This window comes from Melanostigma gelatinosum (genome assembly GCF_949748355.1).
Source record: "Melanostigma gelatinosum genome assembly, chromosome: 11".
NCBI classification, from domain to species: Eukaryota; Metazoa; Chordata; class Actinopteri; order Perciformes; family Zoarcidae; genus Melanostigma; species Melanostigma gelatinosum.
This window is the reverse complement of record NC_136644.1, coordinates 7614467-7629878: the sequence shown is the minus strand read 5'-3', so window position 1 is coordinate 7629878 and position 15412 is coordinate 7614467. Positions and strand designations below refer to the sequence as shown.

Here is a 15412-nt window from a genome sequence, read left to right as displayed (position 1 = left end):
CAAAGGTTTATGAACTACTGCTTTAATCCAATGTGAAAAAGCAAATTGAGGGTGAAAAAAAAAGTATCATTTGTGATTATTTACTTGAGATGGTCTGCTCTTCGAGCTTCAATGGATTTCACAGTTTAAGAAAGGAAGGAAGTAGAATTAGACAACTCATAACTTTGGTCTGGCAGTGCAATCTCTGATGGAGCTGAAATGGTGAGACAATTATTCAATTCGTCAACTGGCAGAAGATGAATAAGCAACTACTCTGACAATTGACTATTTCATTTTTCTTTTTTACAATTCTCTGTTTATTCGTCTAAAAGTAGATTCAACCAAGATTGGACTCTTGGTCGGACAAAAGACGACATTTTAAGACGTCATCTTGGACTCTGGGATAGCGTGAGAAATAATTAATTGATAAATCGAGAAAATCATCACATTCATCAACACTGGAAATAAGTATCAGCTGCACCCACAGTTACGTATGTTCAGCCTAATGTCTCATCTTTATAGTCTTTGACAGATCAAGGGAGTTGTCATTTTAACGTGTACATGCGCATAGGGATACGTCTGTCTGTGTGTGTGTGTGTGTGTGTGTGTGTGTATGTGTGTGTGTGTGTTTACCTAAGGAAGTCGGATATGTAGGTATACACTATTTCGCCTAAGGAAAATTGTCAGAGGATATCAGCATGTGTAGAATTGTAATCCCGTCTGGCAGTGCGATGAATTATTCATTCAACACATTTTATTGACTAAAATCCATCTTTCGCTCTGACTCCTTCAAAGTCAAATTATCTCCGAGTCTCACAGTCGTATTAACATGACACTGATAGCTTGACTCATGCGGAATAATACAGTATTCCCATAAATAAACCTGCAGAAAACATCTGAGTACGGCTTGTTTGTTTGTGTCGTTCCCTCGCTAGCTTGATGAATCAACAGCTTTTCAGAATGTTGAATACTGTTGATTGGTGCCAGTTATTCCAGAGAGTCATATTTTTTACTGAAGCAAAGGTTTTAATGTGTGTTTGTGTGTGTGTATGTGTCTTACTTCCTTACTTCATCAAAATGCCACAGTGTGTGTCAAATTAAGCTTCTTTATATTTTTCCTTTCATTTGCTTTAAGGACGCAACCGTTATGATGTGAATTCAGCCAACCTGTGAGTCCTTGATTTGATGAGTATCTTAACGACTCCTCTTTCCAACATCAATCCTTCATTAGCCTGAAACCCAAGAGGTGAGCGTGCCCTTTTAAGACTTTATATATTTTAACTGCTACTGTGCGCTCGCAGCGAGGCAACGTCCCACCGCTATTTTTTAAAGATGTCCTAAATCGTTTAGACTGTTTGGACTTAGAAATCAACTTGAAACTTTGAGGGCAGGGACCCACTCTGCACTCTGTTCATGGAGAATATTTAAGAGGGAAGCAGTTATGTTTTGTTTGCATACTTTTAGACATTAAGTGACAGCTAAATGGCGCAAATGCCTTCGGACGTTTGAGTATTTTGTGTTCCGAAAGTCAGCCCCTGACTGATTGAAATCACATCATGAGGATTTGCTTTTTACGTGTAAACAACTCAGTTTGTTGTCGTTCTGTCTAATCATATTTCGTAATCATGCCATTATTCATTCGCTATTTAGCCGATCAGCTTGTTTATTAACCGAGTACGACTTCTGGTTGTAGAAAAAGCTAGAACAGCATTGGATCACCTATCCACCGTCTCGTTCGTCATCTATATGTGTGCTCATTAAGGTCATGCTGAAGAGTCGGATCCAGTAAAGCTGGTGTGTGAGGCACATGAGATCTGTGATTCATTCCCAGAGATCTAGTCATGTTTGGAGATCGGTTGCAGATCCATCGATCAGGAGACGAGAAGAAACGTAATGGAGGAGGAGGAGGAGGAGGAAGAAGAAGAGGAAGAGGAGGAGGAGGAAGAAGAGGAGGAGGAGGAGGGCAGCCACAAAGCATTGGTTGACAAAGCTCAACCAACTACAATGCAGAATAAGGAGAGGAAGAGGTCTAAAAGGCATGTAAACGCATGCACCTGCACACAGCACTGGACTAATTGAGTGAGTCAACGTAAGCGGACGAGGACAGATTTAACCAAAGTAACGGAGAATCTTTAAATGGTTCCTGCTGCTATTAAGAAATCGCCCTCGAGTGAGAAGTCTCTGTTGCTCAAAAGCGCTGTTGAGAGACGTGATAATGCGTGAAATCGTGAGATATAATATATATATAGAGAGAAAATGGATAAAGATCAAAGGCATGGTCTGATAAACAACCAATTAGTCACAGCAGGGTGAAGAAAGGTTTAGCAGCACAAGCAAATGTGGTGGAAAATATAAAAAACACTCTTCGCAGAGAAGCTGCTGATTAAAGTTCATGCACAATACATTGCCATCAGTCTCATGCAGACATTCAAATGCACACACACACACACATGCACGCTAGATTAGCTGTACTCTTGTACACACACACACACACACGTTCAGTGCACACACAGCTGTCCATGCATCTGCATACACTCAGTTGCGGAGAAGAAGTGGGTGCTGTATTCATTCACTACTCACCTAATTAACTCTTTTCTGTAACACATAATTTATAGACTGTAGTGGAGATGTTTTACAGAGGAGCAGAGTTGAGACACAAAAGCAAAGACAGAGCAAAATGAGTGGTCCTTCATATTCCTTCAAGTCGACATCCCACTCTCAGAACAACCAAAGAAAGAGGTGTTTATCAAGCCCCCTGGTCAGTCCATAAGAGAGAAGGCGGAAGGAGACTAAAGTGGCTGATGTGAGGCCTATATGCTACTGGGCGAAATGTTTTCACCTTAGTGCACAGGTAGGTGTCCAAGGATATACAGGCTAAAAACGTACAGTCTAGAGAGGGTACCGCTTTCACACAGCGCTCCCAAAAAGGTGTGGCAGTGAGAAGAAGAGACGAGGCATCAAACACAACGTAAAGAAAGCAGGGGGATGTGACAGATGAGAGGAGGGAGGTCTTGATGAGATGGGGATATTAAGTTCTATCTATTTGTATCTGTCGATCAGTCTGTCTCTATCTCACAACCTGCACACCGGCGATTACAACTCGAAATCCACCGAAAGGCGTGTTACCCACTTAATCCACTGTTCAACGTCCAACTAATGCCAATAGGTCTCTCTTGTCCGACAGAGGATGAGAATGGAAACGAGTGGAAAGGGGCAGAGCTTCAGGGATGAAAAACGGACAGTTCTGGGTGAAAAACAATCGATGCGAGGGGATAGAAAATTGAAAAGGTGCAACAACAAGAATACACGAAAAATATTTTGATGATAGTAAGGAGTGTTTTTAAGGTTTTAGCATTGTGTGTGTGTGTGTGTGTGTGTGTGTGTGTGTGTGTGTGTGTGTGTGTGTGTGTGTGTGTGTGTGTGTGTGTGTGTGTGTGTGTGTGTGTGTGTGTGTGTGTGTGTGTGTGTGTGTGTGTGTGTTGGGAGGGTTATATGAGAACTGATAGCTGTTGATGGACTGGCAAAAAAAACATGAAGCGTGTATCATTTAGTTCAGACGAAATGTTCCAAATTCGAGCCAAACACAAAAAGACGGCAAAGTGCCAAGAAATGAATCTCATCCTCCCTCAGGACTGAACTTAATTTTTTCTTCCCTTGTTCATTGACAACAGGTAGCAAAACAAATTGATATGTTTGTCAAATGAAAAAAAATGACACATGGAAAAAAAGATTTGTCACAGACAACGATTAAAAATGGGCGCACTTTGCCACGATGACAAGAACAGATGAGGAGGAGAGTGTGAAGACGGTGCGAGACCAGACCGATGTGGACCCACTGAGCACTGTTGTTTTAGGCATAGTTTAGTGTGCGAGCACATGTGTGTGTTGATGTGTGTTTTATGTATACGTAAAGCACACACAAATACACACAGACAGACAGATGGACAGACACTAAACGATAGTTAACCTACCTAGAGTAACATTTAAGAATCCCGCACGGGTGTGATGCAAAGAAAATGGGTGTGGAGGGACCAAAAGAGAAGGAAAAGGGGGAAAAAAGAGTCATTCATGAGGAGTTTCTTTTTAGTTGTCTTTGAAAAAAAAAATGAAAAAAAATTCATCCAAGTTCATATAACATCAGAGTTCAGAGACAGAAAGAGGCGTAGGATGGGGAATGATGAACTGATGGCGGCAGCTAGAAATGAAATGACAAGAAGGGACTGACAGGTATGGTATGGTTTGGTGAAAAGCAGGGAAAGAGTGGAGAGAAAGGAAGGAAAGGAAGGACAAAAATTCAAACAAAACTCCTCCCTCCTTCCTCTTTTCTCTCACTCATAAATAGAGGAAATTGTACACCAGGTAGATGGAGAAATAGATGAGGAGGCAAGTGACGGAGAGAGAGACTATATGAAAAGATGAAGCACCTCCCAGCACGGCGATGAGGAATAAGAAAAATACAAAACGAAAGAAAAAATTGAATACTCCAAAGCCTTCCGTTTTTGCCCTGTTTAGTGAGGTGAGGGGGGGCGGGGATTGTCAGTTATATATCCCCCCTCTCTCTGCAACTGGTCAGTCTTCTTTTATCTTCTGTCCTCCTCAAAGCAAGGTGCCACCTTCCCCCTTCAGATGAGCTGTAACCCTTTGCCAAGACAGCTGTTAGACATGGCACTCAAGGCTGGCTGCACGGCGGGGTGCTGCTACCCAGAGATACAGAGAGTGGAGCCGAAAACACACCTCTGGCTGGCAAAGAGCGCAGAGCACAACTCAAACTGCACTCACTCGCTCTCCTCCCCCTCTTCTAGAGAGAGAGAGAGAGAGAGAGAGAGAGAGAGAGATGTGGAGGTGGGTCCCTCTATAGGATTGTGAATTAGAGAGATGCTACAGTAAATGACGGCTGTTGCAACAATTGTCAAGAATATTGTTTCTAAGAAAGCAATGGCTCCCTCTGTTGTCACACTGTGCTCACAGATGAAAATAACATAAGTCAACTATGAGGTTTAATTGGAGATTATCAATTAAAGGATAACACTTCTGCAAACAATATTTCTTTTCCTAAAAGGCAATATTAAAAGTGTTGATGACATATTATGTCACTGCAATGAATCCTGCTATGTTTTGTACAGAGAATGGGTGTATTTAAGCTCATATCAGCACAAAAGTGACTCAACTTTAACAACCTGGTTCATATTGTAGATACAGAACACTTAAAGTTCAGAAAAAAATAACAAAAAAGAAATAAAGTACCCGCTAATGGTGGAGAAAATGTAAAGCAAACGTTCAGTGACCTCAAATCTTTGAAATGAACCCCCCACCCGCTAAGAAACATGATCATACACCTCAGGATCAAAGTCCACCAAGCACACGTAGACTGAATCATTGGGTGAATTCCCATGACTCACATATATCCCTGCAAAGTTAAAGAGTTGGTCCACGGTTCCACGAGCAGGACAGAATCTGCATTGCTACTCCTGAATCTAAAGTTCGACCCATAAGCCAGTGCGTCCTTTTACCAGCACCGTGGCATACACTTCCCTTTGATCAGCAGTGCAAAAGCCCAATTGATTGGAGCACACCCTGCATTAACCTATGCCTACCCTTTACAAATCATTTGACGGTTTGTCAGAACCAAACTGAGTTATTGCTTCAAGAAGCAAAAAAAAGCTGTGGTCCGTCTGGACTCCTGTCTCTTGCTTGAAGAGTCCCCAGATCTATCCACACCCAAACGACCTCCTTCGGCTGGATGCCTTCTGTCACATTTTGTGTCCACCAGTAAGTCCTTAGGTTTGGTGTCATTGTAGGGACAGAACGCCTTCTAGGTACAACTCATCGCAGCCTCTTGTGCAACTGACGCTTTGAATAAGACCCACTTGGATTTCGTAACCCCTCCTGGAATGCAAGAAAAATTACCTCCAGAGTTGGAGTTTGAAGACTTAGGGGGTCTGACACCTGACGACTGTCCCGGATTCCTGAACCAGTGTCGGGCATCCTGAACTCCTGCCCTTGTCGTCTTCCAGTGCTGATAACCAGCGGATCCAGGTATGTCTCTCCAACATCAACCACTCCAGAGCATGGTTGCACCTTCAGTCGTCCAGTTGGCCTATCTCCCTCGCTTCCCAGTTGCCGCTGCTTTATTGCAATCAGCTCGATCCGATGTACTTCAACTCTTCAATAACTGGAACTGAACTTCTCTGATTCCTACTAGCTCAGATCCCCCCCGGTCTTCGACAGGTCCCTCAAATTGCCTCGAACCCTGAGAATCTGAGTCTGTCTCTGAATCTGTCTTTCTAGTACAATCTCACCACTTCACAATCTCCCCGAGCCTAATCTTCCCCAAGAATCCCTGAAGCAGGTACAGTTTCTCCTGTGGTTTCAATGGGGCTGCGTGGTTTAGCTTCGTCGACCCCCCCCCTGAGCTAGTCCTGCCTGAGCGGTTCCACCTATTTCTCGTCCCTCCTGGCGATCCGCCTCCCGATATTTAACGCCTTTAAATACTGGGATACAATATTGTTGCTCCAGCACCACCATCACACCAAACGATCAATCGTCAATCTGCGCTTAAAGCTCCCCCAAACAAGGAGGCCCATTGACCCTCTACCAGCGCCACCATCTGGGCTACCTTTGGTTTTTAAAAGGATCACATGACCTGTTGGCCATGAACACATGTATTTGCTGTGCACATTCATGACACTGACACAAATGGTCCTTTGGATTTCGGTGACACAATGACAATATCTGACTGCCCTGTTACACCTATACTTGAATAAATCAGTAGAATGCTGACTGCAGATCTGTTTGTTGAGGTAAATTACAATCAAGTACAATATTGACTATTAAAGTAAAGGGCTATCTGGGTATTTGGCACTAAATCGAGGGCTGCAGGTTTGCTTGAGTTCATGCTTACCGATGTACTTGGATTCTCCTCTGCTTCTGTCGATGAAGCGAATGAGAAATGCACTATTATGCTCGACACCGACGTCCTCTTGTGGTCTGTGTGCGGTACATTTTAAGAGAACTGCAGTTAAAACGGGCAACCTGCAGAGTTTCATTGAAGAACCTCTCACCAAATCATATTGTGTATTGTTGTTGAAACACGTAAAGTGCTCAAAAAACATTTGCAAAGATGATTTTTAAAGTAGTGTAAATGTAGCATTGCATAGAAAAAACGCTCCATGGACCCTTTTACAGCTGACGACATCAAAATATACGTGCTTTTGTAACAGAGGTGGCGTTTTGCCGACTTAGCAAGCTTTTAACATTGAATTCAAACTGTAACCAGCTTCAAGATGTGCGTTTGTTGCACGTTCGGTTGTCAGAATCGATATTTCAATGATTTAAGTTCAACAGAATTCCAACACAAAGCCTGTCCGTGGTTGCTCGTAGTAACTTCAGTAAATGGTTAGATAACAAAGATCATTATCACAGATAATAAACAGACGAGTATGTATTTAAAATCGATTGATGGCTTTTTACAAGGAAGCCTACATGTTCCATTGGTGTTTACAACAGCTGCCGTCAATCGATGTAATGACCACAGATAGCAACTATATAGTGACTTGTATGCACATAATGTCTTGTTGGTGTGATGTTACACACTAGTTATCTCAGCCAAATACAAAGTCAAAGTCTTTAGGTTGCATTTGAGATCTTTGGCGGTTAACGAACAAACTTTAAAAGTGTTGATACCAGATTCCTGAGTAGACCAAAGCTGCAGCAGAGTACAAAGTGCTGTACCTACATTTAGAAACATCAAATATCTGTATGCTGTTATCAAGAGCGCCAATGTGGGCTCTGTGTTATTCAAGGTGCTAGATTGCTAGTGTCTGTACTTGCGGTGAAAAGCTATGAACCATAAAACAGAAGATGAAATTTGTCACAAAATGAATACGCCAAGACTTTAAAATAACCTTTTTATTGTGTTTGACAAAGTCTGGTTGCCAGACAAAACTTACAAAAGTTATCATTCAGTTTCTACCACATATTTATACGTTTCTGTGCAATTCTGATTTTACACCGATGAGCCTGTCCCCTGTTCTGAAGTAAAGCCAAAGACATCCGGGTCAGAGTAACAAGAGACGACCAGATAAATATCTGACTTGGTTGAGGGGCAAAGTAATCCAATTATATACAACAGCTTGAGTCACAAAAAATACAACACGAACATTAACCAGACAGAACCAACCATTTGACGCTCTTCGATTTTCCAACTCATTCAAAAGTCCAGTTGTTATGCAGAAAAATATTTACAGATACTGTAGGAGTTCAATGCACAATACTCGAGTTTCTAACACAAAAAAGTAAAGGTCACAAACTTTCAAATGCAAAAAAATTGGTTGGCCGCTCCTTAGCTGTTCAGCTGGAGCTGGAATTGATGACATTTGTGCACTGTGGTTCACAGAAGGAGCCAAAGCGCCCGTGAATGTCTTTGGCTCGAACGGCGAAATGATACGTGGATCCGGACTGGAACTGGGTCAGCGTACAGGCCATGGGCAGAGGAAGGGCGTTCACCTCCCCGATCTTCTTCCAGTGCTGCTGCGCGGTGCTGCTGTTCGAGTTGTCTTGATGGAAGGCATAGAGGTGATAGCTTTCTACGGCCGCACAGGTGCGGTCGGTCTCTGTGACGCACCAGGACAGCACTATGCCCGTCTGACTCGGCACCAGCTTCAGCTGAGGCTGCTGAGGAGGCGAGGACCGCTCGGCCTCGGGGGGGAGTCGCGACGGTACGGGCGCAGCGGGGAGGGGGGGCAGCACCATGCTGGAGCTCCGGGTCGGCGTACTAGTGGCTATGGGGCGGGGTTTCATCTGAGAATCCTAAAAAAAAAAGGAAAGACAAAAATTGTTGTCATGAGCTGTTCCTCGAGCAAAATTGGCTAAAAATAATTATGATTACTAAACATAAAAAGCCCAGAGATCATGAATATTGAAAAAAGGGTCTGGGACGGCTCATATGCTGAGATAAACAAATTCCAAACAGCTTTGAATTGAAGCTTTTAAAGTAAAAAATAAATAAAAATATCAATCATATGCAAATAACAATCACACAAAACCTACCAGATAAGTTATGGAATTTCAAAATCCCATTTGTGCAGGACATGTAAAATGCAGTTCTTAACCCTCACCTGTGTGGGGCGGTGGTGGACCGTCAACTGAGGATTGCTGGACGCGCTCTGAATGCTTTGCGGGGACGACCTGGGTGCCACACCTGAGGGCAGAGCACATGACAAGAATTACACACACATACACTCTGTGTTTTACATCTGAAATACACACGTTATCACTTTAATTTTGCGATTAAATTTTTTTTTAAATGTAGAACTACTTAACAGTTTGATCATAATAGTGCCCAATAGCCAGAAAGAAGTGTGGAGCGCTGGTTTATGCGTTTGTCACAATATCACATGTAATCATGCCCTCAGTATGATGTGGTCTTACTGTTGGGAATGCTGATGACTGGGGTCGGTCGCTGGGTGGGTGAGGGAGCCGTGACGGTGGCGCTCTTCACTCCCGTCACTGGAGAACATGGAAGTAGAACATAATCAGACTACTTTGCATGACAGTGTGTGAAATAAAAAACTAATTTATTGTAATTTATTGCAAGAGGTGTCCATCACCCTTACCTTGTACGTCATCATCGTCCTCAGTGAGATCGATGACGGAGCCTTTGGGTCGTCCCCCTGGAGCAGCTGCTTTGGATAGAGTGGATCCTGTAGCTTGATTGTCTGAGAAAAAAAAAGGATAAATGTTGAGATAATTTAGAGATAAAAAAAAAAACCCCAGTAACTTTTGACTATTCTTTTGGCAGAACAAAGACAAGAGATGGATCAGGCAACACAAGTTACCGGTGACATGACACACACATGCGGCACAGACAGGCCAACTGCTGTTTAAACAAAAATAAAACACATAAGTGTCTTACATAACAAGGAAAGCCAAGAGTCCTTACATCCCGTCCTGACATGTCTGGGACTCCCCGAATGAACTACAAGTGTTAAATACCACGAAAGAAAACAGCCTTGGTAATCAAAGTACCACCGCACCTGTCTTTGATGTCAGAGACATCCCCTGTGGCGGTCCTGGAGCGGTGGAGCCTGTTGCTGCAGGTCCAGAGGTTGCAGGCGAAGAGGCTGAGGACAGAGCTCCCGCTACAGACACGGACTGAGCCGGCATCCTGGCCGTGGTCACGGATACCCCCGCGTTGGGTGTAGTTATCCCCCCAGCGCCGCCCTGGTACACAGCACGGGCGAGAGAGATCTGGGCGGGGGACATCTGGCAGGCCTGGAGCGCCTGGACGGTGGCGACGACCGGCGCCGAGGTGGTCATGGCGGGGGCAGGCTTGAGTATAAACGTGGCGGTGGAAGTAGTGGTTTTGGCCTTGCAGAGCGAGCCGGCCGCGGACAGCGAGGAGACGGGGAGGTTGACCAGAGTTCCTGCCTGGCCATTGGTCATCGATAGCGGCAGCTGGATGAGGAGCGGCTGGCCCCCCGCCATCAAGCTGCCCCCGCCGGTCGCCTTCAGCAGCAGCGTGCCCATGGGGCTCTGAGTGGTGATGCCGGTGGCCAAGTTGGAGCTGGCGTTAGACGTGGTGGTGATCAGCTGGAGGATGGGGGCATGTGACACCATGGCGGTGGAGGTGGGCATATGGGCCAGACTTGAGACCGGAGCTGACAGGCCTGGATTTACTGAGCAGAGGAAAAGAAAGGAGAAATGTTTCAGGATGTGACACTGAGATTTTGTGCTCCTTTTACTCATCTGCTCCTGATCACTTTAAGTCAACTAAAGGGTGCAAAAACCAGGAGCAGATTACTCGCCATCATATCCTTGCATTGTGGTATTGCTAGCATGCAAACAGCTATTGCAGCACTATAAAGCAGATACATTCAACCACACAATCATGCCCCAAGCACACTTAAAGGATCCGGCTGGCAGATTTTGTCTCTCGGTGTAAATAAGTCCCACACCAAAACAAACAATGCTTTAGTCTATTTTCGAAAAGTTTTCTAAACGTAAACTTTTTGCAACCAATACTAAAACAAGAGTAAACAGTGATGGAGGCTGATTCTGGATGCTAGGGAGTATTTACGGTAGTAGTAGCAACGCTTATGTCGAACTAAGGCCCCTCCGTGTTCGGTTAAAAAGGAAATACTTGCTCGTAGGATCAAGTCATTGTTGGTTTTGGTCTTTTGAAACATTCTTTGCACTGTGGAAGGAAACTACCACATCCAGACTGAACCACATGGAGAACATGCAAAGTCCACGCGAGAAGAATCAGAGCCACGATTCAAATTGTTTTTGAATGAAAACATTTCTGGGAGGTGACACTGCTAACCATTGTGGCTCCGGTTAATCCAATCATAAAAGGAAAATACAAACACAACATCCAGCATAAAGGAAATCCTGCTACTTACCAAGTGTGCTGGACGAAGAAACACTTGCTGCAATCTGCTTTATCTCCATGGAAGTACGGACTGGCCTGTTCAGAAAGATTGCTTATGCTTAGAGATGTTTTCATCCATTTAAAAGGAAGACGAGAGAATGTGGTACGAGGATTTAATTTTATTCAATTTGGTACATCATAGACGTCATATTTGAACAACTTCTGGGGAGATTCCAACTAATAATTGAACTAAATATCTGACTTTCCATTAAAGCATTCATCAGTATGGACTGCAAGTACAGTTTTCAAGTGTGATGCCGAGGAATATGCCTTTTTCAATTTGAAATAAATTTGGATCAACGCTGACGAAAAATCTCAATGCAATGATCATTTCAATGATGCATAATGACAATTGTCCCAGTGTGCTTCTGTTCCTCATAACAACGCAGAATTTCTGCTGCCATGTTCGCAAAAGAATTCCGGCCTCCTCTTCACTCGCAGTATTTCATTGATGACGTCGCGGATCTCTCTCCAGCCTTCACAGGACATCAGAGGGAACCTGCGGTCTATGTACATTCTCATTGTCCTCCTCAGGTTGGCAGGCAGAGCCTCCTTACCCAGTAATCCCACATAATTGACCTTCACCACCCAGTCGCAGTAGACGTCGTATGGGACGAGGTAGCGGAATAAATATGAAGCGTAGCGGTCGGATCTGGGACTCCCTGAGCTCCTCTTGCAGTTGTGGTACAGCCCTTTCTCCAAGTCGGTTGTGATTGGGCGCAGTTTAACGTCCGCCCGGCATTTGCCTTCGTTATATTCGGTCAGCTTTTTCGCCATGGCAATGTGAGGCGACATATCTTTGTCCTCCTCCTCCTTCTTGACAGACAGTGCGGGAGTCTTACTGACAGAGGGCGCCACTCGCTCTCTGTGCACCTCCGGCTGCGGCGCTACCGTCTGCCGACGGAGCACGCTGTTGGGAGGAGAGGTGCAGTTTTAACCTCACTCTGCACTGCCTGAGGAAACGGCTTCACATTGTAGAACGTCACAAGACTCAAGACCTGGACCCGCGCAGGGGGTTACTTTGCAGGTGCGAAACACAGACTGACGCGCGTGTGTGTGTTTGTTTGTTTATTCCAAACCAGTCTTAAGAACTATTTGGAAGGCAAAGAGTTTTTTTTTGTTTTTTTTAAAGTTGATCCCGACAACCCGAACAGGGGACTTGGAATCTTGGGTTCCCAAAACGGTATGGATTTGGAGGATGTAGGGATTCGTTATTGTGAGTTCAGTCTCTGGGGACTACAGATAGCAGCCTGGGACAATGTCAACTACTCTCGCTGTGAACGGCTCCGTGTGGAGTACGGGCTTCAGTCCGGTATTGTCACGTTCATACAAAGGCCAAATTATATTCACACAAAATACCAAAGTGCACAGACTGCTGTAAGATTCAAAGATAACATTTTTCAACACATCTATGCTGGGAATTTTGATTCATCTAAACATTTCGTCAGAGGGATGAAATGGTTATGAGCTGGCACTGAGATTTAAAAATAAAAAAATCACTTCCAATAAAAGAACCTCATTTCTAAATTCACAAGTTAACACATATGTAGTATGGCTGACAATGACTTGGAGGAGAAATAGCTCTGTGCACACTTACCGTTGAACTTGAGGGCTGTTTGGGGGCTTGGCGGCAGCAGCAGCAGCGGCGGCAGCAGTAGCGGCGGCGGCTACGGCAGCAGCAGTAACGGCAGCAAGGGACTGCGGAAATCCAGACAGCTTCAGACACAATCGCTTCCATACCAGGTGCAAAGGATTTTAGCGTGCAACAAAATGAAAAACATCTCTTACCTCCTGTTGCCTTTTGTACTCTGACGCCTGATTGGCCTCTCCAAACTTCTTTGTTAGGCGGTTTATCCTGGCCTAAACAAACGGGCGGAGAGAGAAAGAGAAAGAAGTGAATTCTAGCGGCTCCGTACCTACATAGTACTAATCAGGAACAAAGGGAGCATCTGTGAGTGGGACCGTCTACTTACTTGGAGTGTGAGGATGGCGTTTTGCCGTTTATTGGTACCCTCAAGCTTGTCTACTCTGTCCTTCAGCTCTTGGAAATGTTTGTCAAAATTGGTCAGCTCCAGGGCCCTCAGCCGTTCATCAACCATCTGTTGCACAATCTGAGAAGGAACGTAAAAAAAGGTTAAAGTCATGAAAGACCCATTGGCATCAAAGCAGAGTTGAGTTAGCGCAGACTTTAGCATTGATGCATGTACGAACTTTTTCAAGTTTGTGGGGATCGCCGGCTTTGGCGGTAAATTTAAATTCCAGTTGCGCCTCCAGCTCCTGGCGCTCCACCTTGGGCCTCTTCCCCTCTCTTTTTATGGGTTGTCCGTCTTTTTCGAAACCCTCTGATAAAGTGCGCTTCAGTCCCGACGTGGAGCCCTTCTCCTCCTGCACTACTTGGGAAACAAAAGACAAACGCAGACTAGTACCTTGTATGCATAAAATGCTCGCTGGCACTGTTCTGTGGAGGCTCGGTCTGCGTCACTCTCTGCTGAAGCAGGATAAGAACACAACATGCAAAACAGATTTCATAAACAACACTAAGAGATGTCAAGGATTCCTTGTGTTTTACTACATGTCTCACTATATTACTTGAAAATCTTTGGAGATCCAAGTCCAATTCTGTTTAAACTGAATCATTGGATGTGGAAGCAATGAAAAACCGGGCCTCTATCAGAAACTACGGTCCCGCGAAATAAACTCGACTATGACTATGTTTTGGGTGATTCTTTCACAGCAAAGAGAACAAGTCATGTTAAATATGTTAATATTTTAAGTATGTAATTAAAAGTACTTTCTCAAATGATGAAAATCCCCAACAACCTGCCCTCAGAATATTATAATTTATGAATATTACACACAAATGCATCAATTTTATGTCAAAACGGAATTGAAACTGATTCAGCCTTACAAGTTCTGGTGCCCTGGTCTGTGCGCGGTCTGGCCTGTATTTAAAATAAAACCAAGGTACCGTTTCTGGCTGCAAAGTGCCAGCACCTCTGCCGTCCTTATGTTCTTACACTGCGCAATACTTGCTGTTAAATAGAACATGATGGTGTTTGTAATACCTCTACCATTCGATCGGCTTCCGCTGTAGAATCTTAAAGCGAGGCTCGATATTAAAAGTCACAGGAAGTAAGTCACAAGTCTGTGTGACATCACTGAAGACTACAAATCTATGACAGACAGCCTTTTTTGACAGAGTGTGAGTGTGGAGTTTAAAAGGTCACAGCAGGGAGGCTCTAACAAAGAGACATTGTTTGAGTATGAAATGGCATCTCATGAACATGTAATACACCCTATAATTACAAGCAGAGTCGCTGTAGTAAAATTCCATAGCCTCCCATTTCCGGTCTACGTTGGCTCAACTAGAGAACAGAAACCAAAAGCTCTGCTTCAATATAATATTGAATGACGTATCGAATATCTCTGCTTTTGGTTAATTTCCTTTGGTTCTCACTCTCTCATACCTGTATTAGATGGTGGAGTGGAAGATGGCCGAGATGTCTTTTTTGTTTGTCCAACTAAAGACTTTTTCTTTTTGGTCGAGTCCACCTCCATCTTTTCCTCACCGATTGATCCTTTCTTCACACCCTCTTCTTTTATGTCCTCTTTGATTCCCTTGTCTTGTTTCGCATCCTTAGAAGAGGACGCTGGATGAGACGAGGAAGGAGAAGGAACAGCGGAATCGGAAATGGTAGATTTGAGGCAAAAGGGCTTCCGATCTTTTATTTTGACTGTGGAGGCCGCGGGGTCTTTGGCCTTCGTAGTGCCACTATCAGTATCCATTGGTTCTGTGCAGCCAGACCCCGGAGCGGGGACGGGCGAACATGGAGCCGAACCTTTGACAGAATTCTTGGACAAATCCACATCTGGGTCCTCTTTTGTAGTCTGGTCCTCCTGGGGAAGAACATAATGAACCATTGATTAATTAATCTACACTTCAACATTAACTCAGGATAAAGTCTGGTGTGACAAGCTATTTCCTAAGAAAGTCTGGGCATT

The 15412-nt window shown here is 44.2% G+C and overlaps 1 protein-coding gene across 4 annotated transcripts in view; it reads right to left on the bottom strand.

Moving 5' to 3' along the window:
• Positions 1-7872: 7872 nt before the first annotated feature.
• Positions 7873-15412, bottom strand: part of atf7ip (activating transcription factor 7 interacting protein) — a 30129-nt gene continuing 22589 nt past the window's right edge. For 3 of the 4 annotated variants that reach the window (XM_079278098.1, XM_079278100.1, XM_079278099.1), the window contains exons 4-14: positions 14878-15307; positions 13622-13803; positions 13384-13521; positions 13199-13270; positions 13008-13108; positions 11382-11446; positions 10014-10655; positions 9594-9695; positions 9409-9486; positions 9096-9178; positions 7873-8787 (exon numbers count right to left, since the gene is read on the bottom strand). In XM_079278098.1, the coding sequence (XP_079134224.1) occupies positions 8329-8787; positions 9096-9178; positions 9409-9486; positions 9594-9695; positions 10014-10655; positions 11382-11446; positions 13008-13108; positions 13199-13270; positions 13384-13521; positions 13622-13803; positions 14878-15307 (2352 nt within the window). In that variant the 3' untranslated portion in view covers positions 7873-8328. The remainder of the gene's footprint in view (positions 8788-9095; positions 9179-9408; positions 9487-9593; positions 9696-10013; positions 10656-11381; positions 11447-13007; positions 13109-13198; positions 13271-13383; positions 13522-13621; positions 13804-14877; positions 15308-15412) is intronic. The other variant, XM_079278101.1, reaches the window with a different exon arrangement.